General features: G+C 45.6%; 1 protein-coding gene across 1 annotated transcript in view; it reads left to right on the forward strand.

Annotated features, from left to right (window-relative positions):
• The window catches only part of B4GALNT3 (beta-1,4-N-acetyl-galactosaminyltransferase 3), a 58,618-nt gene that overhangs the window by 10,047 nt on the left and 20,575 nt on the right, over window positions 1-27,996 (forward strand). The window contains exon 2 of the mRNA XM_033057030.2: window positions 27,446-27,549. Within this exon, the coding sequence (XP_032912921.1) occupies window positions 27,446-27,549 (104 nt within the window). The remainder of the gene's footprint in view (window positions 1-27,445; window positions 27,550-27,996) is intronic.

Below are 27,996 nucleotides of genomic sequence, written 5' to 3' on the forward strand. Positions count from 1 at the left end.
TTAATTTGATCCACAACATGGCAGATCAAGGAAGGAAAGAGGGATTTTAGCAAGTTTTGCAGCTCATGCAGGAGTAGAGGAAGAAAGAAAAGTGGAAGGTAAAACCAGCAGAAGAGGAAGCATTTGCCAGGTACAGATGACAGAAATTATTGAACAAAAATAAGGAGTGACCAAAAAGCGAACATAGTGAGATGAGCGTCAGAGCAGAGTGATCAGAAAATGCCAATGGCCACTGAAATATTGTAATGTGGAAGGAACTGAAGGCTAGATTAGAAGCAAATATTTGGGATTTCAGTGGAGCAGAGAGGCTGGAACAGAGATCAGACAGGGAGATGTAAAAAGAAGGGAGCACAGAAAAAAACACTGGTTTAGGTTTAAAAGAGGTGGAGGAAAATACAAGGATGAAAATTACAGAAGCTTGTATGGATCATAAGCAACTCTACCAGGATGGTTAAAAATGTATTTGGTGTCACAAGGGTGTTTGGCACCTTGAAAATCAGTAGTGTGATGGCTTTTTACTGTGCTTAGTGTCTGCTGAGACACCTGGCTCCCCTGTGTAGGGCATTGTGCTCAGTGCTGCAGATGCTGCTCTTGATTGGCAGTGTGATTATCTTTTCTGTCCTGGGTGTCAAATGCTCAGCATTTGGCCAGTTTTTTTCTGCAGAAAAAGGATTTGCTAATCTAGTCAGGGTTTATATATATATATGTATCTCCTTATTTACAGAGGATGTAAAGTTCCTTTTCTCTAGATGCAGTGAAAATGGAATAAAAGATGCTTGGTTTGCACATAGCTCTATGGTTCATGGTCAGGTAGCATGTAATGCAGAAACTCTCTGAATTTGCTGAGGCTCGTGCTACCTCTGGTCCTTTGATAATCCTCAGGGCTCCCTTTCTGTCTGGCCATGCCTTTTGGGGGTTTTCCTCTCACACAGAGGGACAGCCCTTGTTTGCTGGAACCAGTGCAAGTTTGCCATCAGGACGGGGAAATTCTCCCTGCTCATCTCCCACCCCAAGCACTGACTCCCACAGCAGGGACTTCAGTGTTACAGGCTCAGCAGGGAAGGCATTGCATCCCTGGGTAAGGATTCTGTGGTAGGCAGCGTGCTGGAGAAGGGGACATTTGTGGGAAAGAGCCAGACCAGGTGTTTGCAAAGTGATGCTTGTTCAGCATCCAAGGTGCACCAGCTCCAGGACTGACCTAAAGTGCGTCAAACTCATGGAATCCTTACAGATTTGCAGCCTCATTTATTCCACTGGGTTGAATGAGAGTCCTGAGAGCACAGCCTGGATCCAGGAGCAGATTGCAGTTTGTCGCTGCTCCATCTCAGGGATGGGAAGGGATTTGCTCCAGCCCAGCAGATCCCCTGGGAGCTGCAGTTGTTCCCTGCTCCATCTCAGGGATAGGGAGGGATTTGCTCCAGCCCACGTCAGTGTGGCACCCCCTGTGCCTCACTCCTTTGTTTTTAGCTATGGTCAGGTCACAGCCCTCACCTCGGTGCTGCCCAGCTCTCCACAGCAGCTGAGCTGGGTGGAGAGCTGCAGGATAAAATTAGCAAGGAGCTCTTCTCTTGCCAAGTGCTGTGTGTGACCCAGCTGGGCCTGGCAGGGTAGAGAGGAAAACTCTTAAATCTCTCCATGCAGAGCACCCTGCTGCCTGCTGGGAGGGTTCCCTGCCAGGGGTGGGGATGCTTTGCCCTGGGGGTGCTTGGCAGGATGCTGAAGCTGTTGGGAGAACTGGGTATTGTCAAGACAGTCCTAGGACACAGTAGGAAATCCTGATTCTCTCTCTGTTTCCTTCTTGTTCTCCGTTTGAGTATCATATAAACAGCTCTTGCTCCTGGACACCTCCAGAGCTTCAGGGGCATCCTCGCTTGTGGAAAGGGCCGATGAAGGGTTTGGCTGCCCTAAGAAAATAAGTGTGCATTCACCACAGGCACCCTGCCAGAAGAAGCTGCTAGAGATTTCACTGTCCTCAGTAGCTGCCCAGCCTAAATGAGAGCTTGTTTGCTCTGGATTACAGGGTGGCCTGGTGGTTACAGTACAGATTTGGGTGGAGAGGGACCTAGGCCAGACTAGGCAGTCTCTGCTGCTGACCAGCCAAGGCTTCAGAACAAGCTGCTTCGACCTCCCTGCTTCAATTAGGCTCTGTGTCAAAGGTGTCAGTGACAATTGTTGTTTATTCTTTTGAAATACTTAATGTCCCTGAATGGAAAAGCATTCACTGGGCTCCAAATGCATTCACTGCAAGGGGGGAGCCTGTTGTTCCATTATTGTGCTGGACCCAGCCTACCCTGCTGGAACAGCGTGCTGCCACCCTGCCTTTTGTGAACCAGCTCTGCTATTGTGTGTAAAGCAGGAGCACGAACTTGTCTGAGCCCCCAGAGTACAGATCTCACCTCTGACCTTTCCTATTCATTGCACTTGCCTGAACAGGATAGCCTGGGGCAAAAAAATGGGTGGAAGAATGCAGCTGAGGTGAGGACTTGGTCTTTAAAACCCTATTTCTTTTTCCAAGTCCCTTGGATAGAGCTGTTTGCAGTTTGTGCAAGGGCAGCACAACGGCAGTGTGATCATTGCAGGGAGAAATACCTATGGGTGTGCACATTATTGGTCCTGCCAGCCCTGGAGGAGGCAGTCTGAGGGACACCATGGGGATGGTGCAGCAAAATGAGCACCTCTTGACAGCCTAATAAAGGTCAGAGTAAATGTTAACATGGTTTGCACTGGGATTTGTGTTTCATCTGCCATGGTTGGCAGGCACTGCTTCTAGGGAAAGCTGAGCCAACAGCAGTAAGAAGAAAAGACATGTTCACAGTCTGATGATTGTTCCTGCCCAAAGGGACGTGAAATTACCCTTTTTCTGCTAATAGCAGAGAAATGGGAGCAGCTGGGATAGCTATGTCTTCTGCATTTGACCAGCCAACGGGAAGTGGCCTCTCTGTGTCTGGAGGCAATGTGTGCCAGTCTCCATCTCACATTGGATGGATGGGGAAGAGAGAGCTCCAGGAACTGGAGGGCATGGCAGGGTCTACCCTTGCTCCTGTCTCAGCTCTAGGCACAGGTGCCTCCCTCCTCTTTGGTTTCACTGGTGAAATAAAGGAAACAAAACTGCCAAGTGGGTCTCTGGCTTCCCTTTCCTTTTCCCTGCTGGAAGTGGAGTGAGGACTGTCCATGTGAAGGACATCAAGGTGTTTTTAGCATGAGTGAAGAAAGGCAAACTATAAAATATATGGGCAAATATGTCTCCTACAACTGCAAGAGGACCTGCTTGGGGCTACTGTTTTTGCTGGAAAGATTTATTTGCCTGAAACCCAGCAAGGTGAAGAAAGCACCACTTTCACTACAGGCTGGGGAAAAGGTGGCTATGTCTTGCTCTTCCCCCCTCACACAAATCTGTCAAGTCCTAGTAGAGAATTTTTTGTTTAAAATCCACCACTGTAATATTTTGCTGTCTCCCCTCTGGAGAGCTGGGCATTTACAAAGCCTGCAGAGATCTCTGCTCAGAGTTAAGCTGCTAGAATTCAGAGACGCCTTTCTTGGGTTCAGCAGATCTCAAGACTTAAAGTTTACAGTTCTTGTCTCAGATCCTGAAACTATAGTGGTTCACTGTTAGATCTGAGTGTATTTCTCTAATTGTGGACTGAAATTAAAAGGCAGCTTAAGGCTTTAGTCACAGAAAGATTTTCGGGGAGAATGGAGCTTCATTCATTGCTTGGCTGAGATTAGAAGCCCTGAGGACAGCTCAGGTGTTTGGCACTGGGCTGGTTCTCAAATCAGGCAGTGCTTGTGGGGGGAGTCTCCCAGAGCAAGCATATGCAAATGAAAAAATAGAAAAACAAGAAAAAAGAGAATGAGAGAAAGTGGTGATAGTGGGGAGTAAAGCATCTGAGTCACCATCATGGTTGTAGCAAACCCTTGTCCAGCCCTGGCCACCTTGGCAGGACAAGGCAGAGGCATGAGGCTTTAGTGATTTTTCTCATTAATGTGGTAGATCCATTTGTGCAGCTGGAGGCACATAAATTATCATTCTTCTTTAATGCTTTCAGATTTTACCAGCTATGTCTGTTGCAGGTGCGTGGGATTTGTCATTTCACTGTATGGCTCAAATGAAACTCTACAATTCCCTGTGTGTATTTCCTTGTCAATAATCCATATTTTTAAAGTTACTATTATTATTTAAAGTAGGTGGGGTGGTGCTGTCTGGATCTGTAGCTTTGTAAAGAAATAATCATAATTTTATTCTCTGCATGTGTGTGTATCTCAAGTTCTAAATGTAAACATGTTCTATGTGTAGAGGGTCTCTGTGTGCTCTAAGTACTACAAAATCAGCCCAGAGTCTAGAAGCTCAGAAACTAGCAATGGAATCTCCCAAGAAAACATAGGCCTAACCCTAACTTTGTATTGTGTGCCAAGCAGCCTCATGATAGCACCTTGTAAGTGTCCTGTGCTCCTTCTGTTTGCTGAGCACATCTAATCAAACCTGTTTGTTCCAGGTTAAGAACCATGTCCCATCAGAAGAACTGCAGCACCTGGACTTCACTTTGAGTTGTTTCAGGTGGCCAGGGAATGTGATGCTGAGCTCCACTGCTGGGGCAATTTTACATGCACTTCATTAGCCAAGGTGGCTTTTGTGGAGCTGATCTGTAATGAACATCCAGTTGCAGCTCTTCATTCTGAACCAGAGGAGGCCACAGGGCGGAGATGAGGTTTTGGCAGCTAAGCAGTGTGCTGCTGCTCTTAAACAACATGCTGACAGTGCTCAGGGATTTTTTTATGGACCAGAGGCACATCTTCAACACCATCTTCACATTCTGCATAAAAGCCTTGCAGTCTGTGGTGGTTTCTTTTGTGGGAGGCTTCTTTACGCTCTGCTCTGATGTTTTAGCATTACTTAATGTTGAGATACAGCTTGGGATTCGTGGGATCAGTCTTGGATACAGTCTTAAAACATTGTGAGTGATACAGGCTGTCCTCTGCATTTGCTGTCTACCAGAGGAGCAGGTACTTTCAGGCACTTTGTCTCCAGTGTTGACATAGGGTTTCTCTGGTTGCCTTCCCTCGTGCATGGTGAGAGGCAGGGATCCTTTCTGTGTGGGATGCTCGTGCAGTGAAGGCACCACAGGTGAGAGACTTCAGAACCAGCACGTGTCTGTTCCATGCTGCTGGCTCCCACGTAAAACTGTCCCAAGGAGCTGTTGCACATTTGTAGGCACATCACAAGTATGTGCTGCAATTCTTGTCCCAGCTCCCTGCCCAGGGGAAGTCAGCAGCACCTGGATAACCCCAGCTTGTGTGTCAATGATTGCAGCACTTGTTCAGTCCTTTATGTTGTGGCACCAGTTTTTCCCTCCTCCTTCCTTCCACCCCCAAAGCTCAGAGCATTCCCTACAAAACATCTCTGCTCTTGCCAAAAGGCATCTCTTCATCTCTGAGGCTGTCCTCCCACCTCACCTCCCAGCTCCAGGTTCCTCCCTGTGCTCTCTGGGCGTGTGGATGTGCTCCCCACACATTCACTCCTCACATACCTGTCCACCCCAGCATGCAAGTACCTGCTTGTTGCTGACTTCACCTACTTAGTGCTGTCTCACTGTGTTCCCCTGAATGTTTTCATGACCATGAAAGCCTTGCAATCTCCTGCCAAGCTCCTGGGACTGCACAGCTTGCAGTGTGTTAGTTCTTTTACCTTCTGGGATCCTTAAAGGAGAACAACGTTGATGTATGCGAGAGGTCAGGTACTGGAATAAATAAGGCATGACATGGCTATTGCAAATTTCCTTTCTAGGGTTGCAGCCATGCATTTACATTTCAAATTGTTCCACTATACCTCACCATCTCCTCACCTGGAGGGGTGGCTCAGAAGGTGTAACAGAAGGGTGAGAATGTACAGAGCACACAGCTGGGAGCCTCTGGGTCAGAATCAAGGAGCAAACAAATAATGCAAATGTCATTTTGGGAGGCTACTATAAAGCTCCCAGCCAGGACAATGACACAAAAACAAATTATTCTTCGAGGAGTTAAGGGAACACTTCCATGTCAACTGCCCTGGTCCTTTTGGGCAACTTCAACTTGCCAGAAGTTAACTGGGGGCTTCACACATGTGGTACAACCAGAAGATGCAGAAAAACTGGATGATAACTTTATGGAACAGGTCCTAAGGGACTCACAAAGGTGTGCTCATTGATGTGCTTTTTGTCTACAGAGAGGGTCTCATTGCTGGAGTGGAGATTGATGCCACAATCACAATCATCACTCTGCCACAGCGACCATGAAGTGATGAAGTTTGAAATCTCTCTTGACAGGAGGAAAAGTGCCAGCAAAACCTCAGCTCTGGACATGAGGAGGGCAGATGAGAGTCCAAATGGCTTGGACACAGGGCTGGAAGGGATACTGAGTAAGTTTTCAGGCCATACAAAACTGGGAGGAGCTGCTGACTGCCTTGAAGGCTCTGCAGAGAGACTTGGACATCTCAGAGGGGTGGGCAATCACCAACCATGTGACATTCAGCAAGGGAAAGTGGCAGATATGGGGCAACCCTGGACATACTGAGGGCACTTGTTCTATTCAGCCTGGAGGAGACTGAGGGGAGACCTCATTGCAGGCTACAATTTACTCATGGGGGCAAGATGAGGAGCAAGCACTGATCTCTGCTCTGTGGTGACCAGGGACTGAGAAAGTGACCTGAGGTTGTGTCAGGAGAGGTTTAGTTTGGATGTAAGAAAAGGTTCTTCACTCAGAGGGTGGTCACAGCACCAAGCCTGACAGATCTCAAGTATTTGAACAGTCTTGGACACGTGATGTGACTCTTGGGGATGATGCTGAGCAGGGCCAGGAGTTCAGGGGCTCAGTGAGCCTTGTGGGTTCCTTTCAACACAGCAGATTCTATGATTCTGTGATCTCAGGAGGCAGAGATCTTAAAGAGTTGTCACTTGCAGCTCACTAAAATGAAAAGAATAATGTTGCTGGAAAAGTTTAAAATTCCAAGAAAACAGTTTTAATTTGGGAGTTTTGTTTGTGCTTCCATTAGCCAAGATAACAGATATTAGTAGTAGTTGTCTGGTCCCTGCAGGACCTTCTTGGAGGTTAACAGGGCACAGCAGCACATAAGCAACACCAAGGCAGTCTGTAGGGATCTTGAGATTTCAACCCTGTAACAAACTCTCCACATTTTTTGATGTAAAACCGAATTTTGTTCTGTTGATGCACTGAGAGGGCTGGGTCTGCTTTGTCTAGATCTGAAGGGTCAGAGGTCCCACCTGCTCTGCAGCCTTTGCCAGATTTCCTGTGCTGGCAGAGCCCATCAGTGGCTGGCTCTGGTGCTGTCCTGCACGAAGGCTTTGATGTGAGGGTCTGTGCAGGGGGTTGGTGTCAGCCACTGCCTGCTGCCCCTCTGCTTGCCAGGGAAGGCTGTCACAGGGAGCCTTTCTGCCTTCTCTTCATCACCTGAAAAAATTTGGATATTGAGGACAAAAAGAAGGAGGGGTGCTTGTAAATCTATCAAAATGCAGGATGTCAAAGCCCCTCTGCCTTTTATTGGGGTCCTAGAGATGTTGCAGAGAGGAGGCTGACTGGTCATGGCCAAGGGGACTGGATGTGAAGTGGGTGACAGTGGCTGAGGGTAGGTGGAAATGCAGAAATTAGGGGTGAATCCAGACCCCAGCCATGCTTCTTGCTCCTTGTGGGTTGCTGTTTGTCTCTGGGGACCAGCTACACAGGGAGTGAGTACAATTGTCACAGGTAACAATCACGTGGACAGTGCCACAGTCTAGGAGACTTTCTCCAGGCCATGTGCACACAGTTGTTTTTATCCATCTGTTTAATCTCTGCTCTGGCTCTCTCAGGTCATCTGGGCTTCTTGGCAACTTCTGGAAACCTCCTTGTGTAGCTGTGGGCTGCTGTAACTTTGTGGTTCCCCAGCACACACCTTGCCTGAGCTCACCTTTACCCTTGCCACAACACTGCTGGGCAAAGGTCTGCAGGGACTCAGGTTCCAGCTCTGTGCACTTTGCTTGGGGATCTGGCAATGGTGGAGGGAGAAACTGTTAAACAAGAAGGAATTGGCTTGTAGCTGGGTGCAGCTGTTAGCACAGACACCAAACCAGGAGAAGACATGCAGGCCTGGTAGGGGGATTTCAGTGCTGGTTACTTGGAATGAGTAACCGTGAATCACTTGCAAAGGGACCCAGAGATGGAGAGGCCAGGGATCAGTGGGAAATAGCCAGAGCACGAGCTAGGATTAGGTTAGGAAGATAATAATTAGGTTGTTATCTGAGGAAGCAGCTGCCAGTGGTCAGAACTAGGGGGTAATGGAAAGGACTAGGTCTGGGGCAGCAGGACAACACCATGCCCCATGGATGAACTACCACCAGCAGCATCACTTGCTGATGCGTGCAGACAGCATTGGGGTGCCACAGCTGCAGGAGGGGAGCAGAGGATGCCAAGACAGGGTCCTAGCTACAGGAAACACCTTGCTTGACATGCTCACACTTGATGGCTTAGGGGCACCTGGGTTTGAAATCTGGAAATCTGGGTTGGCCTGGAGCTGCTCCTGTTGCCACACTGGGGTCAGCCCTTGCAGGAGTGTAAAAGAAGGTCAGAACTTCAAGGTCCAAACACTGTTCTCAAAACTCTGCTGCTCCAGATTTACCACAGCACTTCTGAGCTCAAAGGCAGGCCATGGGGAGCTAATTAAAGTCAGGCTGTATGAGATTTGAGATGGGCAATCCTTCATCTGCAGAACTGGATCCCTCTGAGTTACTGGAGTTGTTTGAAAGGAAACCAGACACCTTACACCTGAGACTGAAAAATACAAGGAAACCTCTTTCAGAAATGGTCACACAGGTGCTGCTCATGAGGAGAAGTGACCCAGGAGTCACTCACTGATCTGTATGGTAAAAAAATTGGCAGTGGAACAAAGCTGTCTGCCTTGCTTGCTGCAGCCCATCCAAACATGGATGGAGTGAGGCCACGGGTTGGATCTCAGCCCACAGAAGCCAGCAGTAGGGTTGGGCTGCAGCCAACATGGTCCAGAGCAGCTTTGTTTTAAAAATGGGAGAGAACATAAACAGGCATGAGTGAGCTCTGACATCCCCTTGAACCCAGATCCATCTCTACTTGGAGCACAGCAGCTAGCTCTGTGTGCTTACGTGGTCAGGGATATCATGAGGTCTCAGAAGGACCAAGGGGAAGGAACAGCAGAGGTGCTGAGGCAGAAGAGCTTTTCTTGTGACCGGATTTACTTACAGGATTGTGCTTTTTTTTTTTTTTTCTGTGTGAAGAGAGATAACTTCATTCTAGTCTTACAGCAGAATTCAAAGTGGCTTTAGAGATGAAATCAGTCTCTTGATTTCCCTCAGCACGGTACCATTAAATAGGAATCACACCATGAGCCTGTAAAGCATTGTTTGTAAAATGTCTATTGTGTATGTGCTGGGTACTCTCAGCATAGTTAATCCAGTGCTGCAGGAGCCAGTGATGCAAGTGGTGTAGCTGGTATTTATTTTAAGGGTTGGATAATTTTATGACTAATAGTAACGCTTGCAACTGTGCTTGGTAAGAAAAGAGTAATCACAATTTGTGCTGCAGGGCATAAGCTGACTGTTTCTGTAGGTCAGGAGGACTTTTTTTTTTCTTCTCTGTGAAGTAATACAGCTAAAGGTACTTTTGAAGGTTGTTTTCTTCTGCCTTTTAAACATTAGATGTTGGCTGCTGGTCAAAGATGGATTATCTGATGGGATGAACCAATGGCCTGATCTGCTAATTACTAAATTCCTAGCTAAGGCTTTTATTTCCTGCACAGTGAGGTACTGTGCTGTGACTTTTCAGAGAGACCCTTTTTTGTGAGATAGAATTAAAGCACCAGCTCTGGTCCCTAATTGAAACCAGCAACATTCAGTAAGTTTGGACCATGTCTGCCTGCTGAGTAGCCCTAGGCAGTCCTCTGTGGTTTCTGTTCATGCTCAGGAACTGTATCTCTGGCAGAAGGTCTTAGAGTTGAGTGAAAGAAATTACAATAGATAATCTACCATATTTGCTTTGTTTGTTTGCTTGTGCAACTTCCAGGAGCAAATAAAAAATCTCCTGGCATGTATTTGATATTGTTTAGCAGTTATGTAGGCACTGCTGTTTCTTTTTTATTTTTCTCCTGATCTGGCTAAGGCTAGCCTTTAGATAATCCAGGCCTCTTGTGAATACTTGTAAGAAGTAAATTAAAAACTGAGTTAACCAAAACACCTTTTGAAATTATGTTGGGGTTGATTCTTCCAGGGTGGTTCAGTCACTCAGAAAACTGGAAGAAGGCTGGGAAGATGAGTGGTGAAAAGAATATTTTAATGTTGCTGGTTGTGGCAGCTTGGTTTTGCTGTGTTCCTTCCACTCCTAGAGCTGCACAGCTCTGTACAAACTGTATCCAGCTGTGCACACAAATGAGCAGCTGGGCAGTTTTGACCATTGGGAAAAATCCCTGGTGGGTGATATTTTTGTTTTTAAAGAGCAAAAAATAACCTGGCTTGGTTTTCCAGCTTGTGGTTTGCAGTACCATTGGTTAGAAAACATCCTTTTGATATAAAAGCAGAGTGAACTGGAGCAAGCCGCTAAAAAGAGAGAAAATGCAGGATACTGAGATGTTGTCCTGTATCACCTCTTTGACTGCAATTGCATTTTGGCATCTCATGGGTCCTACTTAAAGTCTGCACATCGAGTTGCTGAACAAATGTGCTCCCTTGTGGCTCCTGCTTTGCTTGTGCTACTGCAGCAGCCAGGATTTCACCAGGGGTTTATTCTTCTGTCTCAGGTTCACAGGTAGCACAGCCTCCCCAAATCCTGTTCCCATCAGTCTGTCAGAGGTCGGTGCTGCATCTTGTCAGGCTGGGGAGGGGAAAGGACTTGTTTTGCTGTGAGAAATGTGACCCTGCACTGTAAGGACATGAGCACTGAGAGATCCCCCAGGCCTTTGCAGCAGGTCGGGTGTGATTTGGTGTCCATCACACTCAGCCCCTGCTGGAGCTCTGGGACCTTTGCTGTAATGGTTTTATTGGTGCTTTTCTCATGTCTGAGATGGCAAAGTCCTGGGTGGAAAGAATAACTTATACTTTTTTCCTATGACAGTTACTTTTTTTTTCTCCTCATCCTTGCTTCTTTTCTTAGATTTACCCTGGGCTGAGGGATGAGTCACGAAGTGTAATGGGCTTTTGGGAGAACAGCCTTGGGCACCAGATAAAACAGATAACATGCAATGCTGCTGGAGCAGTGTTCTCCACTCGAGGTGCTGGCAGGAGAACATTTTGGCTGGCTCACCAACCTGCCTGGACAATTACCTGTCCTGGAGCTGGACAAGGCAGCCCCAGAGCAATCCTGCTCCTTGCCTTGGGAGCAGGAGGGCTGTTCACACCCAGGGAGGAGGAGATGAAAGGGAGAGGAGGGACCAGCTATCCTTTATTTATTAATGCTGTTGAGTTGTGTTTCTTTCCAGTGCTGTAAGACTGGGGCAGGAATTGCAGGCAGCTGATGAAAGAGGAGACAGACCTCACCAGGAAACATGAGAGAGCTTTCAGGAGGGCTGCTGGCAGATGGGGAGGTCTGTGTGCTCCCCAAAATAGTCAGAGGCTGTAAGAGAGTCTGAGAGGGCAAGGGAGTGCCCTTGAAGGAGAAAAGAAAATAAATAAAAAGCATGGAGAGGCCAGCTGAGAAGGGATGGAAGAAACTGGAGAGTAATCTTGTTATTGCAGAGTTGGTAGAGAAAAATATGGGTTTTTTTTTCTTCTGTGATATTTCCTGTTTGCTGAAAATTTTAGGTTAGTGTTAAGCCTGAGGTATGTTTCTTCTCTTTTGAGCTGTTGCTGGGTGAGAGCTTGCTTATCCAGAAAGCCTACTACATTGCTAGCATTAGTGAGCTCAGGTTTTGTGAAAAAGACCTGTAAGACTTCCTGGGGTTATATATAGGGATAGGTTTTAGAAATATCTGAACAAATTCATGTGAAGTCTGGTCAAAAATTATGCATGCTCTGTTGCTAATTAAACTCTTCTTTTATCTGAGATAACCCATAATAGTTAGAAATGTTCAGAAAGGACATCTCTCCACAAGGGTTGCTCACAGCAAATGAATGCTTTAGGGACCAGATCTCACCAAGCTTCTGGGACATGCTGTGTGTCTCTGGTTTTGTGACAGCCATGCTTTTGATCATATGCAAAGATGAACAAAAAATGTTGCTCTGACATTTCCAAATTATGCAGTTACAAGCATTTGAAGTTAAACCCAGTGAGGCTTTGAGATACAGAGATCATTATTTTTCAAACTAGAAAGCAAGTTTTTTGTTGTTTTTTTTTTTTTAATTTCTAATGAGGATCAGAGTGCCCAGAGGCCTGATTTTTCCAATAGAAGCCGTAGCATTTTTGTAACAAATCTGTGTGAGCCTGAGTGCACAGACCCTTGTGAATCAGCCTCTCCATCCTGGTACTTTCCTGGAGTTTTAGAAAGTGAAATAATTGAGCTTCACAGTACTCACATCAGATTTATGTTACTCTCACCATCAAATGTTGACTGAAAAGCAGTCAAGGAGAGCTTGCTGGCATCCAGGACATGCTGGAATTTACTCACTCAGTGTTTACTCCTCACAAGCTTTGTCCCGGTCCTTCATCAGTGCTGCTGTTCAGGTTACTCAATTTTCAGACACCAACACAGCTGCTTTTCACACAGGATGAAAGCCCATCTTTGCAGTGCTGAGCGAGCACCTCATATTTCATATTTTGTGAAAAGGTGTGACAAAACTCACTCCAGCAGCCCAGATCCTTAAGAGCAGGTAAAACCCCAGTGTGTGATACCTGTGCAAGTGTGTCACTCTTGATGTTGGCAAAAACAAGACAGAGCACTTTGGGCCATCCTGGCGTGGTGCTGTCTTCGTTTTGTGTACTTCCCCACCAGGTCTTTCCTCTTGCCAAGAGTCAGGGCAGCACAGAAATGAACCTGGTGGATGTGAGCAATTTTGGTTTGCTGCCAGTTTACCTGTTAGCATATTCATTCAGAACAGATTTCTTTTTTTATGGGTAAGCTCCTGGACAATAGACTGCTGAAATTCCCATTATATCATTTTTGGCATCAGCTCTCCAAGCATAAGAGTGTGTCTAACACTGGCACTTACGTGTGTTATGAAATATAACAAAGCCCTAATATCCTGCAGCAAACAGGATTTACTTTCTGCTCCATGTTTTATAAATCCTATGAAATTCTGATTAATCCAGAATAATATCCAGGTGGTAGCCTGGATATTGTTCTGTGGTTGCTTTATTTGAATGAGAAAAATTCTGTCTCATTAATATAGGGATATAAATAATAAACTTAGGTTGCAAAACCTTATTCCTTCTAGCATTCAATCTCTTTTGTCCCTATACTCTCATTGTCCAGGAACACAAAGATTTTTGGTCACAGACTTGAAACTTGCTGTGAAGAAGGTTCCTCTCTTATGGAGAGATGGAGAGCACAGAATCAGAGAGGAAAGCTTGCAGCATTCTTGCAAACTCTGAAGTACTTAATTGTATTGCCATTTCAGGCTAGGCTCTAAATAGGCACATGTGTGACTTGGCCCAAATCCCAGAACTTTCCCTTGGGACTTCTGCTTCCAAGGTACTTAAAGACAGGTTTTCCAAAAGTAGTGAAGTTGTAAATTTTTGAGGTTGAGAGTTATCAGTGTATTTAGATGGCTGGCTGTTTTCAAACTACTTCACAAATTATTTTTGTCTTGTGTGGTGAACAGGCTGGAGTTGACTTGGATCTAGTCTGGAACTTCATGAGAGAAGACTTTTCTGTGTTCAGGGACCTGCTTCAGAGATTCCCATGGGAGATGGTCTCAGGGAGCTTTGTAGGAAAGGACTTTGGGATTCTGGTGCAAGCTGCTTTAGGTGACAGTGATGCTGCTGTGAGCAGGGGTTCAGAGCAGATGATTTCCAGAGGTGCTGTCCAACCTCAGCAGTTCTGTGCTTTGGTAATAGCATGCATTAAAAATAGATTAAAAGAGTACTGAAGAATGAGCTACCCTGGGTTATTTTTGGAGCCCAGGAAGTCATAGACACACACACAGTCCCCATCTCCATCCAAGAGACACTGCACCAGGAACTTTTCCTATAAAACAGTGTGTAGCACATTAAATGCACTGTAATGCACCAGACTCAATGTCTGATGCTCTCTTAGCAATGTAGAACCTGGAGCTTTGTGGGTGATTGGGATCAGAGGAACATAAAGGTCAGACAAACAGCTTTTGGCAAAATGCAGGTGAAAGGACAGACAGCTGCTTTTTCTGGCCTTCAGTTTTGGCAGAACATCCTAGAATTTGGGGTATTTTGATATATGTGGTTGTGTAAGGCAGTACACTCTTACCATTATGGGTAAGGACTGAAATTCAACAGTCGGTGGAGCTTAGTAAGAATCACACCAGGAACCTGTGGAAAAGGCCAGAAAAAATTATTAAAGAGACTGAGAAGAGTATTTGGATGAAATCTCAGGTCAGCATGTAAATAACCCATGTCAGATGGCATTTTCAGTGGATATTTATTCTGGAGCCAGTACAGGAATTACTGTGTGAGTTTCCTGTACTGAATTATACAAGAGGTAGATTGGACAGTTGTTAGGGTTTTGTTTGTACTGAAGTTCATTAGCTGGACCAGTACTGGGCAGTAGGAAGCCCTCTTCCTTGGCTTATGGAAATTTCCAGTGCACTGGAAAGAAAATTATCATTTTGCAATCACTCCTTGCAAAGCCACCTTAAGCAGTGGGAAGGGCAATTTTAATGCTGTGGTAGAAAGCTACTGCACAGTTAAATATTCCACTGAAACAGGATAGCTCTGTGAGGCATGCTGGCCCAGCTCCAAGGCAGCTAAGCCAGCTGTCTCCTGCTGGGTGAAGGATCACCTCCTGGAAGCCCTTAGGAATGCCTGCTGGTGGCAGGGATTGCTTGTGGAAAACAGGGGCCCTGCAGCAGCTTTTGGCTGGTCCCTGCAGCCTGGGCTTCAGAAAGTTCAGCTCCTGAATAGCTCTGAGTTTGTTCTGTCTGGGACAGAACTCAAACCAGAATTTTCCCAGTGAGTAATTTTTCAGTTCCCTGGAAGTTCTGAAAGAGCAGTAGAAATGGTTCCCCTGGTTTTATGAAACATAGGGCAGTGTGATAAAACACTATCACACACACAGGCTTTGTTAAGACAGAAGGTAGCACAGAAAGGAGTTAAATTTATAATACAACTTAAATGTCATCACAGAGTGTTGCACAACTTTACCATCATATTTCCACTGTTAAAGCATTTTGATTTGTGTTTCCAACTCCCAGCTATAATAATTAATGAGAATATGAATATATTTAAGCTGCATCACAATGAAAATAAACAACAATATGCAACAACTCAAACTGCCTATATAGGGAGAGAATGACAGGAGATATAGTATACAGGGGATTTTTTCTCAACTTGATCTTTGGAAAGGATCTACACTTGGAATCAGCTAAAAATGAGATGCAGTCTAACAATTGCTGGCACTTCAGAGAAGAAAGATCTTCATTAACTTCAAAACCCCTCTTAATGAGGGTGTTCCTGTGGATCAACTAAGAGCAAAATAGTTGCTTTTTTTCTTTTCTTTCTGCACTAAGAGTGTGCATTATTATTGCATGTACTTTGCTATAGCAAACTGAATCTTCTCTATCAGCCAGCAAAAAGTCCTTTAAAATGCTTGAATCATCAACCTCCCTGGTCCTCAGCTGTGCTGTGCCTTGCACAGGGGTCTGTCCTGTACTTCCTATAGTTGTGTGTCTGCACATCTGCAAATGTGCTCAGTGTGAGCAGCCCACAGCAGCATGCTGGAATCTTTGGAGCAAAGTTCAAGGATCGTGTTCCATGCAGCAGCAGCCAGGAGAAAGAGCTGGGCGGGGCAGAGCTGGGCTGGGTATTTTGGGGAGATGTGAACCGAGCCAGGCTGGGTATTTTTGGGGGCTGCTGATGCCCCTAGGCTCGGTCCTGGTCCTGCTCTGCTGGAGACATGTGCCAGGAGTGTCTCCACCCAGAGCATCCCTCCTCCATCCTCATCCCTCTCTCAGCTCCAGAGGATTTAAGGATGCTGGGATGCTCAAAACAAATGAGCTTTTAAGGCAAGGTTTACAGAGAAAACTAAAATTCTTCTTCTGTGGTGCCTCTTAAGTCTTCTTGAGGAAGTTTTTAATTGGAAGACACCACATTAAAAAAAAAAATCCCAAGTCAGGGTGGAGCCTGTCCCTGTTTAGCAAGCTGACAATAGTCAGCAAACTCTCTAAATCTTCTCTCAAACAGTGGGATTTAATCATGAGTGTTTTAGCAAACTAGGTAGCAGTAAATACAACCTCTTTCTGTCTCTGTGGAGGTGTAGGTTGAATATCAAGGAAAGGTTTTTCACCCAAAGGTTGTTCAGCTACTGGAACAGGCTACCCAGGGCAGTGGTCACAGCTCCAAGCCTGACGGGGCTCAAGGAGCATTTAGACAAAGCTCTCTGGGATTCTTGGGGTTGTCCTGTGCAGGGCCAGGAGCTGGACTTCCAACTCAGAATATTCTGTGATTCTATGGGACAAAAAGTAGTTTCTGTGTGCTCCTCCTGGTTCCCGCTTCCTTAATTACAGTAATTTCATGATTATAAGGCGCACCTGATTATAAGCCGCACGTCCGGGTGTCAGCAACTGTCTTGGGTTACAATGCAGAGTGTGATAAAAGGTATCTATTCTATCACCATCTGCTGAGGGTGGGGGCAGTGATCCTTATCTCCACGGGAGATATTCTGCTAATGGGCCATCCATTGAAACCAGGCAGGGCATTGTTCTTTATCTTTTCACAACCCATCCTTCCTCCAGCCAGTCATTTTCTGCTCATGGCCATTGAGTCCCACTGTGGGACTGATAAAATTACTGCATCCCATTGGAAGTTGCTCCAGCCAGGGGGAAGAGCCCAACATTTCTTACCAAGATAAAAACAGAGGTTTTGGGACACTAAGGGAGCCCCTTTCTCCACTGGACTCCAGAGGAAAACCGGATTTCTCCACATCACCACTGGACCTCCGGAGGGAAACTGCACCTTGTACAGGAGCACTGCTCCAACTGAATCACATCTGTCACTGCAGGAGGATGCAGCCACCATGGAATGGGACTGCTACCAACACCCTGCCTGACGGGGTGTCAGGTTGTACTCTGACTGTGTCAGGGTTTGGAGTTTGTTTCTTTGTAGTACTGTATTTCTATTTTGATTTCCCTAGTAAAGAACTGTTATTCCTAATTCCCATATCTTTGCCTGAAAGCCCCTTGATTTCAAAATTATAATAATTTGGAGGGAGGGGGTTTACATTCTCCATTTCAAAGAGAAGCTCCTGTCTTTCTCAGCAGACACCTGTCCTCCAAACTAAAACAGCAACTTTTCGCTCTTTGTCCATATATAAGCTGCACTTTGGGTTCAGACCAAAATTTTAGTCAAAATGGTGCGGCTTATAATTGTGAAATTACTGTATTTTTGTCAAGTGTGCTGCACAGGCCGGCTTGAGATCCAAAGCAGGACATTGGTGTGGGAGTTAGTCAGACAGAGGAGAAACAATATTTCAGAAGTTCATATTTTGGAATTATGTCACTGGGTAAGAGCTCAGTAAAGAGAGTTTACACAACCCCGATTTTTGCTCATAGCAACCCATGTTGTGTAAATAAAGCTGTCCCAGAAGCCAGTGTGTGTGTTTTACAGCCTGTCCCACTGCACAGCCTGCATCTGCTGGGGGGGCAGGGCGCCTGAAGGGAGGACTGGCAGCTTGTTTTGTCCATGTCCTCTGTCATGGAAGAGCTCGAGCATGCTCCTGCCCCCTGAGTACTCTGGTATTTTAAGTCATAGGTATATAGGATTTTCCATTACCCATCAAAATGTTAGCCTGTCTTTGCATGTTTGTGTGCCCTGACCAGCAGTTGATGTTTGATGATGATTCAGAGGAAATCAGGGCTACAAATCTCAGCTTTGCTGAACAGAGGGGCTGGTGTCAGGTTGCATGCACAGTCCCTCTGCAAAGACAGGTGAAGGCTGGCATTCAGGCTCAGAGGTCAGATAAAGCTTTGGGAGTGGATTTGGTGGTGTCAGCATTCGATGAGAAATTTCAGATGTTCTTGAAGAATATTCCTGATATTCCAGTTGCCTTTTGCTGCCATTTTAATCTATGTTTAATTTTTAAAACAAAACAAAACAAACAAAAAAAAAAAAAACCAAAAAAACAAAAAACACCCCCAAAAACCCAACCGAACATAAAAAATAAATCCAATGAAATTCCAGGTATTTCTGAGGAAAAAAACCCAAAAAACCAGGAAAATGGGTGGACAAAATTCTGAAGGAAATCCAACTTAAAATGACCTGAAAACTCCAAAAATTGCACCAAAAATGACCCAAAAAACAGAAAAATTAGCCCTGAAACACCCCAAACCTGCCAAAATCACAGGGATTATTGGGAAAAGCATCAGGAAAAACTCGGGAAAAATTCAGCCTACAAAACCAGAAAAATCCTTTAAAAATTGCACCAAGAAATGCAAAAATCCCCCAGAAATTGCATGAAAATGGCCAGAAAAGTCCTAAAATTTGTGCTAAAAAGCCAAAAATGGCCCGAAATCCAGTGAGATTCCAGGGATTTTTGAGGAAAAAACCAGGAAAATGGGTGGGAAAAATTCTGGAAATCAGCCTTCCAGTACCTAAAGACAGCCCACAAGAAAGCTGGAAAGGAACTTTTGATGAAGGCATGCAATGATAGGACAAGAGGGAATAGCTTTAAGCTGAAAGAGGGCAAGTTTAGATTAGATATTAGAAAGAAATTCTTTACTGTGAGGGTGGTGAGGCACTGGCACAGATTGCCTGGGGAAGTTATGGATGTCCCATCCCTGGAAGTGTTCAAGACCACTGGATGGTGCCTTGAGCAGCCTGGTCTAGTGGGAGATGTCCCTGCCTGTGGCAGTGAGGTTGGAACTTTCAGGTCCCTTTCATCAATGACACCCAAGTCTGCACCAGAAGCTGCAGTTTTGGGTTCTGAATCAAAATTGTGGAAGTCAACTTGTACACAGGGATTGCTTGCAGGTTCCTGAACTACTTGGGAGTATTTTTAGAGCCTCATCCAAACCCCAGTGACATTATTAGAAGAGCTTGATCTGACTCACAATGCAACCATCAGATTGTTTCCAGTGTGTCATACCTAGAGAGCAGTACCAAAGCACTGCACTGTCAGTTCCTCTTTGCTGTATTGGAAGACTTGTGATATTGCTGTGAGCTTATTTATCAGTGTGCCTGCTTCCAGTTCCTCCTCAGCAGAGCTGCTGTGTTGTCCCACAGTTTGAGGTGCCTCTGTCTTCAGGGCTTTGTTTGATGTCAGAGCAGGGCGTCCCGTGCAGAGCCATGGGCAGAACAGTCATTCTGCTATCCTCAAGAACACAGGCAATTTAAAACAATTTAAACAAATCACAAGATATTTCTTGGGTGGCCTGCAAGAGAGTTGTTTAGCTTGCTTCCTTGCCTTGAGGTCAAGTCAACCCTACCTGCACCATTTCTGGCAGATATTTGTCCAGCCCCTTCTTCATTTTCCTATGCCCATAGTCAAATCCATAGTCTGCCTCTAGTCACCACTGGAACTGAAAGTGTAGGGCAGTCATGAAAATAACACATTTCAGCAAGAGTTACTGCTTTTGAGGTGAATTCAGGGGGAGAAAATGGTTACAGCAGCTTTGAGCAAAATGGCAAATAGAGATGTAAGAAGTGTGGGGGTTTGTCTCATTGAATGGCATTTTCTACAGCACAAAGTTTCATAGAACTTGACTGAAAATGAAGCTGTAAGAAAATATTTTTGGTAGTCCTGCATCTACATGGAAGTGGTGAGGTATTGAGTCTTCAGGAAAATCCTCACCCAAGATAAGAAAATAATGCATTAGCTGTGTTTGGTAAAGCAGTAACAAATGTTGACTTCAAGGTTTGTTACTCAGTGGATGTTCAGCTTCACATCCTATATAGCTCCTGTTAAAAAAAAGTCTTGGAAAGCTCTTTGGGCAGTCTGTTGCTGCAGTTTGGATCAGTTGAGAAAAATGCACTTAGCAAATCTTTCTGAAAGCTTTGTGGATGACCTTGTTGAGCTCTCTTGGGCACAGTCCCATTGCAGAAAGAAAAACAGACAGCAAAGACTGCTGAGCATAAAACTGCCATTTTCTTTCTTGATTTTTGTAGGTGCCTCCCCATGCTCAGTGGTGGAAAGCTGCCTACATATGTTATTTCTTATTAATTGCATTTATTCAGTTATTGTGGACATCAAAGCAGCAGATCTGTTGGTGGTAGAAAGCATTTAGAAAAAAGCATCTCTGCAAAATCAGTCCTCACTGCTGTTCCTGATGATGCAGTACGTATGAATTGGAGCCTGCCAGGTCTGTGTCCAAGTGCAGTGCCTGGGATCTGTCACACTGAGGTAAACTTAAAATAAATGGAGGCAAACTTTAAATAACTTGTTACCTCAAGGGAGCAAGCCTTTGCTGCCCCTTCCTGTCTCAAAGGGCATGGCTTCACCACTGCCTCCAAATGATGGGGGGAATGTCAGGAATATCACAGTGATCAAAACCAGGTGGAACATCTGCTTTTCATGCCAGTCACCTTGAAGTTTCAGTAGGAATTTTTTAAGCTGTTACTATTATTTGTATTAAAAACAAAATAAGGCAGACAGCAGAGTATGAGTCAGCCATTGAGGATGTGGTCACTGGGAGTGAATTGGTAGAAACCCATGCAAATATTCAAGGTTTAAAGGTATTGTTGAAACAATAATAATGCCTAATTTTACAGCTCACCATCAAAGTAGCAAATTACTTTTACCTTAGAAGCAGGAGTAAAAATCAAAACCTGACCTTATATACAAAATACCTGACTGTGTTCCTCTCACAACCTGCTGGTTTCTCCAAATGCTCCAAGCACTGAAGCTCAAGCAAGGCAAATCTCACACCAGTAAATGTTCTGATGCCAATCCCATGTTTTGAAGACGATAACTGGCAAAAGGCTGGGCTTGGTTAAGTGTGATTCCATGATGAGAACTACTCAAAAACCTTAATTCTTAGTATGGCAGGAATCAGCCCTCTCTGACTGGCTGTAGCTGTTTTGAGAACTCTATAGCAAGTGCATGAAGACTGTAGAAACAGAGAGGCTGCTTTTGATGGCTGTATTGTAAAAGAGGCAAACACAGAGGCAGCCTGTGTGCAGCACAGTGTCTCAGGGACAAGCACACCATAATTGCAGCACAATTGCCATGTTCTGTAAATTGAAGAGTGGAACTTGCCAGCACTTAAGGACTTTAACTGGGCATAATGTTGAAAATCTATTTTATGATTTAAAAGCTTCTGTATGTGTTTTTATGTGGCTTAAGAAGGCCCATGGAATACCTCAAGAGGGTAACAGACTAGCCAGCATCTCTCCCTGCTTTGCTGCAGAAGTTGGCAGTGCCAAAATCAAGGCCAATTTTCTTATGCTCATGAAAGCAGCACTAGGCGCTCTTCTGCTCAGCCTTCATTTGAGCTTCCCCTGAAAAACAGTGTGCTCTGCTCTTCCCCCATTCCCAGCCTAATCCTTCAGGAGAGGAGAGATAAAGTCTCATGGTTGAAGAGGTGAGGATGGGCAGGAGAGGACACAGGGCTCTTGTGGGCAGAAGTCACCTCAGGCAGGGAAATGTGGCTGCAGAGCCAAAGCTGAGGCTAGGCACCTCAGCTGCATGTTTGCCTTTCCATGCTCACATGAACTCCTGAACCTCCTGTGCCTTCAGTGTGGCAAATGCAGACAAGCAGGAGTTTACAATGATTTTGCTGTAGTACATTCTAGGTTGAAACAGAGGTGTTTCTGGAGCTGACACAGGAGCTCAGCCCCAAAATTTTGAAGGATTGTGCAGCTACATGATGGTCTTTATCACTCAAATCCTGCCCTGCATCTCCATCTGTGCATATCCTCACTGAGCTTTCACACAGCAGGCAATATTTGCTAGATAATTGTGTGCCATGAGTGGTTTCAATGATTTAACTAGGGCAGTGGAAAATTTTTGTGACAGTAGCAAGATGTGAATTATGTTTTCTGTGAAACCAGTTAGTGCCCCAGCCACTGTTTTTCAGTTTCTCCCTTGCTGTATGAAATACATTTCCTATACCTAGAGGGGAACAGCAAAAAGGTGTTATTTGTGGGTGAGTCTGGCAGTGAGACTGCATTAGTGCCCTGGGTAGTTAATCTGCTAATTTTCCTCTCCTTCCCAAGTGTAGTGCTCTGCCTTTTGCTCTGTCATACCTCTAGTGCCTTTAATGTTCTGCAGCTTATTGTCATTTTACAAAGCCATTCACAAGCAGTGAATCAGATTTGTACCTGGAGGAAGAATGGAGTAATTTATTTCTGCGCACAAGGTTCCTAACTTGAGCTTTGTCCCTGGAGGAGGTCAGCAACCTGATTTGAGGGTTCTGCTCTAAGCAGAGATGGAAAGGTTTGCAGGGCTTCCTCTGTAACACTGGGTTTCATGCTTCTTGAATCCTTTTAACTGCAGGAGTAACGTTCCAATCTTGACCCGAGGACAAGAAGTTCACTCTTTTCTGTCTATCCTTTTAATTGACCTAAATAAGTAACCAAAGAGACTCCCTTGGCCTGGCTCAACCCTTGAATGTTTTTTTTTTGGCAGTTTCTCTTCTGGACTAGTATGTTTGCAAGGCACCTAGTGGTAATGTCTGGGAGTATTGGGTATTGCATCTGCATACCAGTTCAGCCACTGGGAAGACCTAAAATGATGCTGAAGTCCCATGGAATTACAGCAAGTTGAAAGTATCCATCCAGGATAAGAGGAGAAATAAGACCATCCAAGGGAGGGTTAAAACATGAAGCCACAGTGAGGGGTCTGTGAATGCTGGGAGTAATGAAGAACAACACCCTGCTTCATTCCTGCCAGTTTCTTTCTTGCAGCAAAAAGGAGAAGGGTCTCAGATAAGAAGGAAAATGCTTTTGTGCAAAACAGCCTGTGGACCTGCTCTTTCCTGAGGCTGCTCAGTGGAGTCATTTAGCAGGGTTACAAAAGGGCTGGCTAGCATGTGGGTGTTAATAGCATTTGCAGCTATGTAAGCAGCAGTAACAACAGCAGAGTAATCAAATCTCGTCTTTCAGAGGGGAAGTTGATCACCTGAGTGGGTCTGGGATTTCCCCTTGCACAATTGCCAGGTATCTTCACAGGCTAATTGAAATGTGGAGTGCTGTCTGGGGCCAGGGGCATGGCAGTGGCTGGATGGATCTAATCTCTGAGCACACAGAGCAGCTCTGGTCACACTCCTGCCCTGAGGCCTGATAGCTCCCTGGGTACTGCTGCCTCTTATCTCTGGCTGTGGCTTTCTACTTTTTTTTTTTCTTTTCCTCTTGAAATGGTCTTCAAGTGCATTGCTCTGGCAGAGGCATAAGTGTGGATGAGGTCTCTCCATTTCCACTTGCAGCTTTCTTTGCTGACTTTCAAGCCAAGAGCAATAAAAAGCATGGCTGAGAAGAGGCAGACATGGCACTCAAACCTGACCAGACCCTAGGCAAGAATCATCTCTATCTTGTTTTCTCTTGGTACAGCTTTTCTGTCTCTTAATGGTTGATTCACTAGGGCTGTGGGCAGCTGGCTCCAGACTGGCTGCCTCTTCTAGGGGATCTGCTGCAGAATGCAGCATCTGTTTTCAGCCTCCCCTTCAGCTTCTTTGCCTTTTCCTTGTATTCACCTGCCTCTTATTTCCAGTAGGAAGCTCAGGTCAGGAGGGTTTCCCGTCATGAATCCAGAGGAGCAGCTGGGGGTCAGCCCTGCTGGGCATTTGGATCCTCAGCAGGCATCTGCCAGCCAGCCTGATGGGAACAGGGACAAAAAGGACCGCTTTTCTCAGAAGGAGAACCACCTTCATGTTTTTGTCTGATCCCTGAGAGACTGGAACCTTGGATCAATTGGGTGCAAAAATAGAAAGGAGGATGGAACTCTGCTTGTAGAGAGATCTGATGCCATGGAGCGGGGACTGTGTGGCAGCAAGTGTGGCTGCTGCTTCTGGCATGCTGTGTCTGCATGAGTGCTGCCTTCCTTGGAGGTGTTTGAGGTGAAAAAGTAGCCTTGGAAAACAGCTGGTGTGATTTGGGACGTGATGGGAAATGCTTTGGGAAGTGAAGCCCAGAAGACAGAAAGGCAAGGAGCTGGCTCAAGCATCTGTCTGACAGGCTAAGGCAGCAATGCCTGGCCCAGCATCTTCCCCTGGCTTTGAGACAGGCTCTTCCCAAGCCTTTGATTTCTGCCTCCATGGTTTTTCTGCCTTTTCACATCCTAGCCAGAACCGGTTTTGTAGAGGGACTGGAGCAAAACCATCAAAGCTGATAGTTCTGGCATTCCTTCTTAGCAACACTGAAGTGTTTGCTGAGGCATTTTAGCTCTTGACTCCTGCTTTTTTCCAGGTGTAGGCTTGTTGACTTGAAGTATCCATCCAGAGAGTGCTGGAGCAGTGCTCATGGAGAGCTTGAGGACAGGCTGGATCTGTGGTAGATCACCTTGCCCAGGTGCTCAGGGCTCCTCTCCAGCTGTCCCACAGCAGTGGAGACCTGCCAGGCTGCCTCTTCAATCCTGTGGCACGTGCTGTGGAGAAAGCACCTGGCCAGGAGGTGTTCTGGCTGCAGGAAGCTGCAGGATATCTGTCATTCCTGTGCTTTCCTCCCTCCAGTGAGGAAAGCATGGGCAAAACCAGGTCCTTCTCAAGGGTGTCCCATGGAGACCCCCAGGAAAAAGCCTTTTCAGAAGGAACTGGAGTGCCAAGAACTTTCTCTGAGGGGAGTGTTGATGCTATTATATTCTGAAAATAATTTCCTGCCACGCTGGAGAATTGGCTTGCCAAAGCACAAATTACCCAGCGAGGAAATCACTGCCTTCAGATTAATTCCTAGCTCCTTTGTCTGTTCTGTGCTTGGCTGATGTGTTAGGTAAATATTTGTACAACATAGAGAATTGCCTCCCTTTCTTCTCTTCTCCAAGGGTCAAAGAAATGTCAGCCATTGGCACTTGTGTGCAGCCAGGCTTCTGTGTTTGCTGGGAGGCAGGCTCTGTGCCAGCCATGGAGCAGCCAGAGTGGCTCTGGTGGCCAGCAGCCCTTCCCACAAGAGCCAGGTTTTTAGTCCTGAGCTTATTCCACAGGGCAGTGAAGTGCTGGGTTTAATGATGAAACCAAATAACCTCTCCCCTCTGCACAAGAGAAAAAAACTGCTTTTCTTGGTGTCTTCCTTCAGTGAATCTCCAGGGGTGAACTGACTTTTGTTGCCTTTTTTTTTTCCAATATACTTGGTTCCCTTGCAACTCAGGGATATTCTGTGGGTCTAGTCTCTGAAAAAAAACCCCTGCTGTTCTCTCCCACTACCATAAGAAGCCTTCAAAGCAGCAAATGCTGAATTTCACATGAGCTACAAAATCTGTTTCAGTCCAATTCTGAGTGGGGCCGTGTGTCCAGCTGCAGGACACTCACAAACTGTGCTTTCTGCCTCATTGCTCTGAACAAGGGGAAAACTCACCAGTTACACATAAAATTATATAAAGACAAAGGCATTTCTCCTTTTTTTTTTCCGTGACAGTCAGTTCCTGAAGCACAAGTTGTGCTTAGCTACATTAATCAGTAGGTTACTCACCCAATGACTGTAGAAAATAAATTCTGTAGAAAATAAATACTGGCCTTGGTATTTTTAGTCATAAGTTTAAATGCATAGCTTCAAATCAGAATCTGGAGGTGAGAAGATCTTAATCAGAAATTTGTGACTGTTCAGCATCTAACAGGGAGTGAAACTCGAATCCAAGCCAACACCCACACCAGGAAAGCAGGATACCCCAGCTGGCTCTGAACCTTGTCTCTCACTTGAATCTCTGACTATTTTCACATTTTTCACATTTTTTGCCCTTTCTTTTTGTTAATTGCCCCCTTTGATCAACACACCAGAGGAGGCAGCTTTCTGCTCACCTCTGCTGGACTCTGTGGGACCCAGATTCAGGAGCAAGCAGAGACAGAGTTTTTCAGCCCTGTTTGTAATTGCAGCAACTGGTGGAGAGCTTAGCGCAGCCGGGGGGGGCATCTGGCAAAGGGCTGTTTGTGAATTCCATGACTGTGTGGATGGTTTGGGGTTTGCCCCGGCCTCTGTGTAGCCCAGAGATGTTTTGGGGGATGATGTAAGTCATGTGGCTTGTAAAAGCCCCCTCCAAAGCAAGCTGATGGAGCGTGCTCCTGCCTAAGGCACAGCGAGTATCCTGTGCAGCTGATGGGGTGGGCGAGGGGTGGGGGGGTGGGCTGGGTAAGATGGGTGTGGAACAGCAGATATTTCCCCAGCAGTGAGCTATTCTTCCCCCTCTGAGCACATTCCTGCCACTTCTGGCTGTAGGAATTGTGTAGAAGGCTCAGAGTATTCATCTAAACACATGGGATGGTTCCCTGGGTGTCCCAAGGCAGCCAAATTTTTTGGGCATCCTGGAGCTTTGGGGATGATTTCCAGCTGTGAAGAAAATGGGGGGAGAGCCTGGCTGCTCTCCCTGGTGTATTGAACTGGTCTGCCAGTTCAGCCTGGGAGAAGCCAGCACTGATGGAGGTTTTGGCACTTGGCCCTCAGGCTGGAGCTGCTGCTCAAGTGCCAAAATGTTTATCAGATCTGAAAAGCACATCGTGTGAGGCACTGGAGCACTGCTGGGAGCTCTGAGCTCTGCTCACTGCCTCATCTGTGGGATAGGAGTTGTGCTGCTTCTGCTTGTCTTTGTTCCTCCTAAACCCAGGAGGGCACTGAAGTTTTGGGAGGAAATCAGAATTGGTCCTGACTTCTGGATTGAGCAGGATGAGAGGGGAAGGGAGTTTCAAATGAAGTTGCTTTGAACCGGGAAGGTGGCTTCACTTGAATAGCAGTGTCCTTGACTGCCTCACTGCCAATATTTTAAGCATTGCAGATGAGTGACCATAATTTCCTTCAAGAAAAGAAAATTGAAGTTTTTAATGTGAAAATAGGTGCATGTAAGAATAATATGCTTTTGATGGTTGAATTAATTAGTAATCTAGTTATTGTCTTGTTTCACTTTGGTACTGCTAATTGATAAAAAATTATGTTCTTTAGTTTGACTATTGGGATTATCTGAGTAATCTAAAAGTCAAGTTCCCAGTCCTGTGGTGATTAATGAAATCTTTGATATATATTTTAGAACGATGATGAATCTTTAATTTAAGAATTAAATTAATAAGGAGGAGGGAAGAGCTTTCATTTTTCTCTCTGTACCAGTCTGCCAACTCCAAGCAACAGAAACAACTCCTGGTTTCTTCTGGACCGTTCCACACTCTTAGCGGTCTCTCAACCTTGTACAGACCAGCTTATACTGGTGACTGCTACGCTTTCTTTTTCTAACCTTGTTCCCTGACACCTTTGTGTTTCCTCTGTACAGGATATGAAAGCTGGAGGGAGCTTGCTAAGGTTCTGTCACACACCAGTGTCCCAGGTGGGGACACAAACCTTCAGCTGGGCTATCCACACAAGCTGGGACACCAGGTGAGGATGCTTGGGTTGCCTTTTGTGCATCCAGAAGGGCAGCCCTTCCTTTTTGGTGCTGGCCCAGAGACAGCTCTGTCTTCACACAGGAGAGGGAGCTTGCTACAGGGCAAAATCTGAGCTGACTCACATCACTGTGAACCTACAATAGCTCCACTGTAGTCAATTAAGTTTTATTTTAAATTTACCAAGTGCAGTGGTGGGACCAAGCTGGCTGGGCTTGTGGCACAGGAAGGCAAGATAGAAGCAGAAATGAAAGGTCAGGAGAGAGTTTATTGCTCTCCAGTGAAGCACATCTCAGTACTGTTGACTGAAGGCAGTGCTGGAAAAACCATTGCTTGGACATTTTTGAAACACAGATGGGGGAAAAAAACCCAGAGAATGAATTTTAACTCTGTGCTAGCTGTGCAGCTGTAAAATACTGGTATCCTTTTCCCTCAGCAGCTC

Source organism: Catharus ustulatus, chromosome 4, assembly GCF_009819885.2.
Source record: "Catharus ustulatus isolate bCatUst1 chromosome 4, bCatUst1.pri.v2, whole genome shotgun sequence".
In the NCBI taxonomy this organism is placed as follows: domain Eukaryota; kingdom Metazoa; phylum Chordata; class Aves; order Passeriformes; family Turdidae; genus Catharus; species Catharus ustulatus.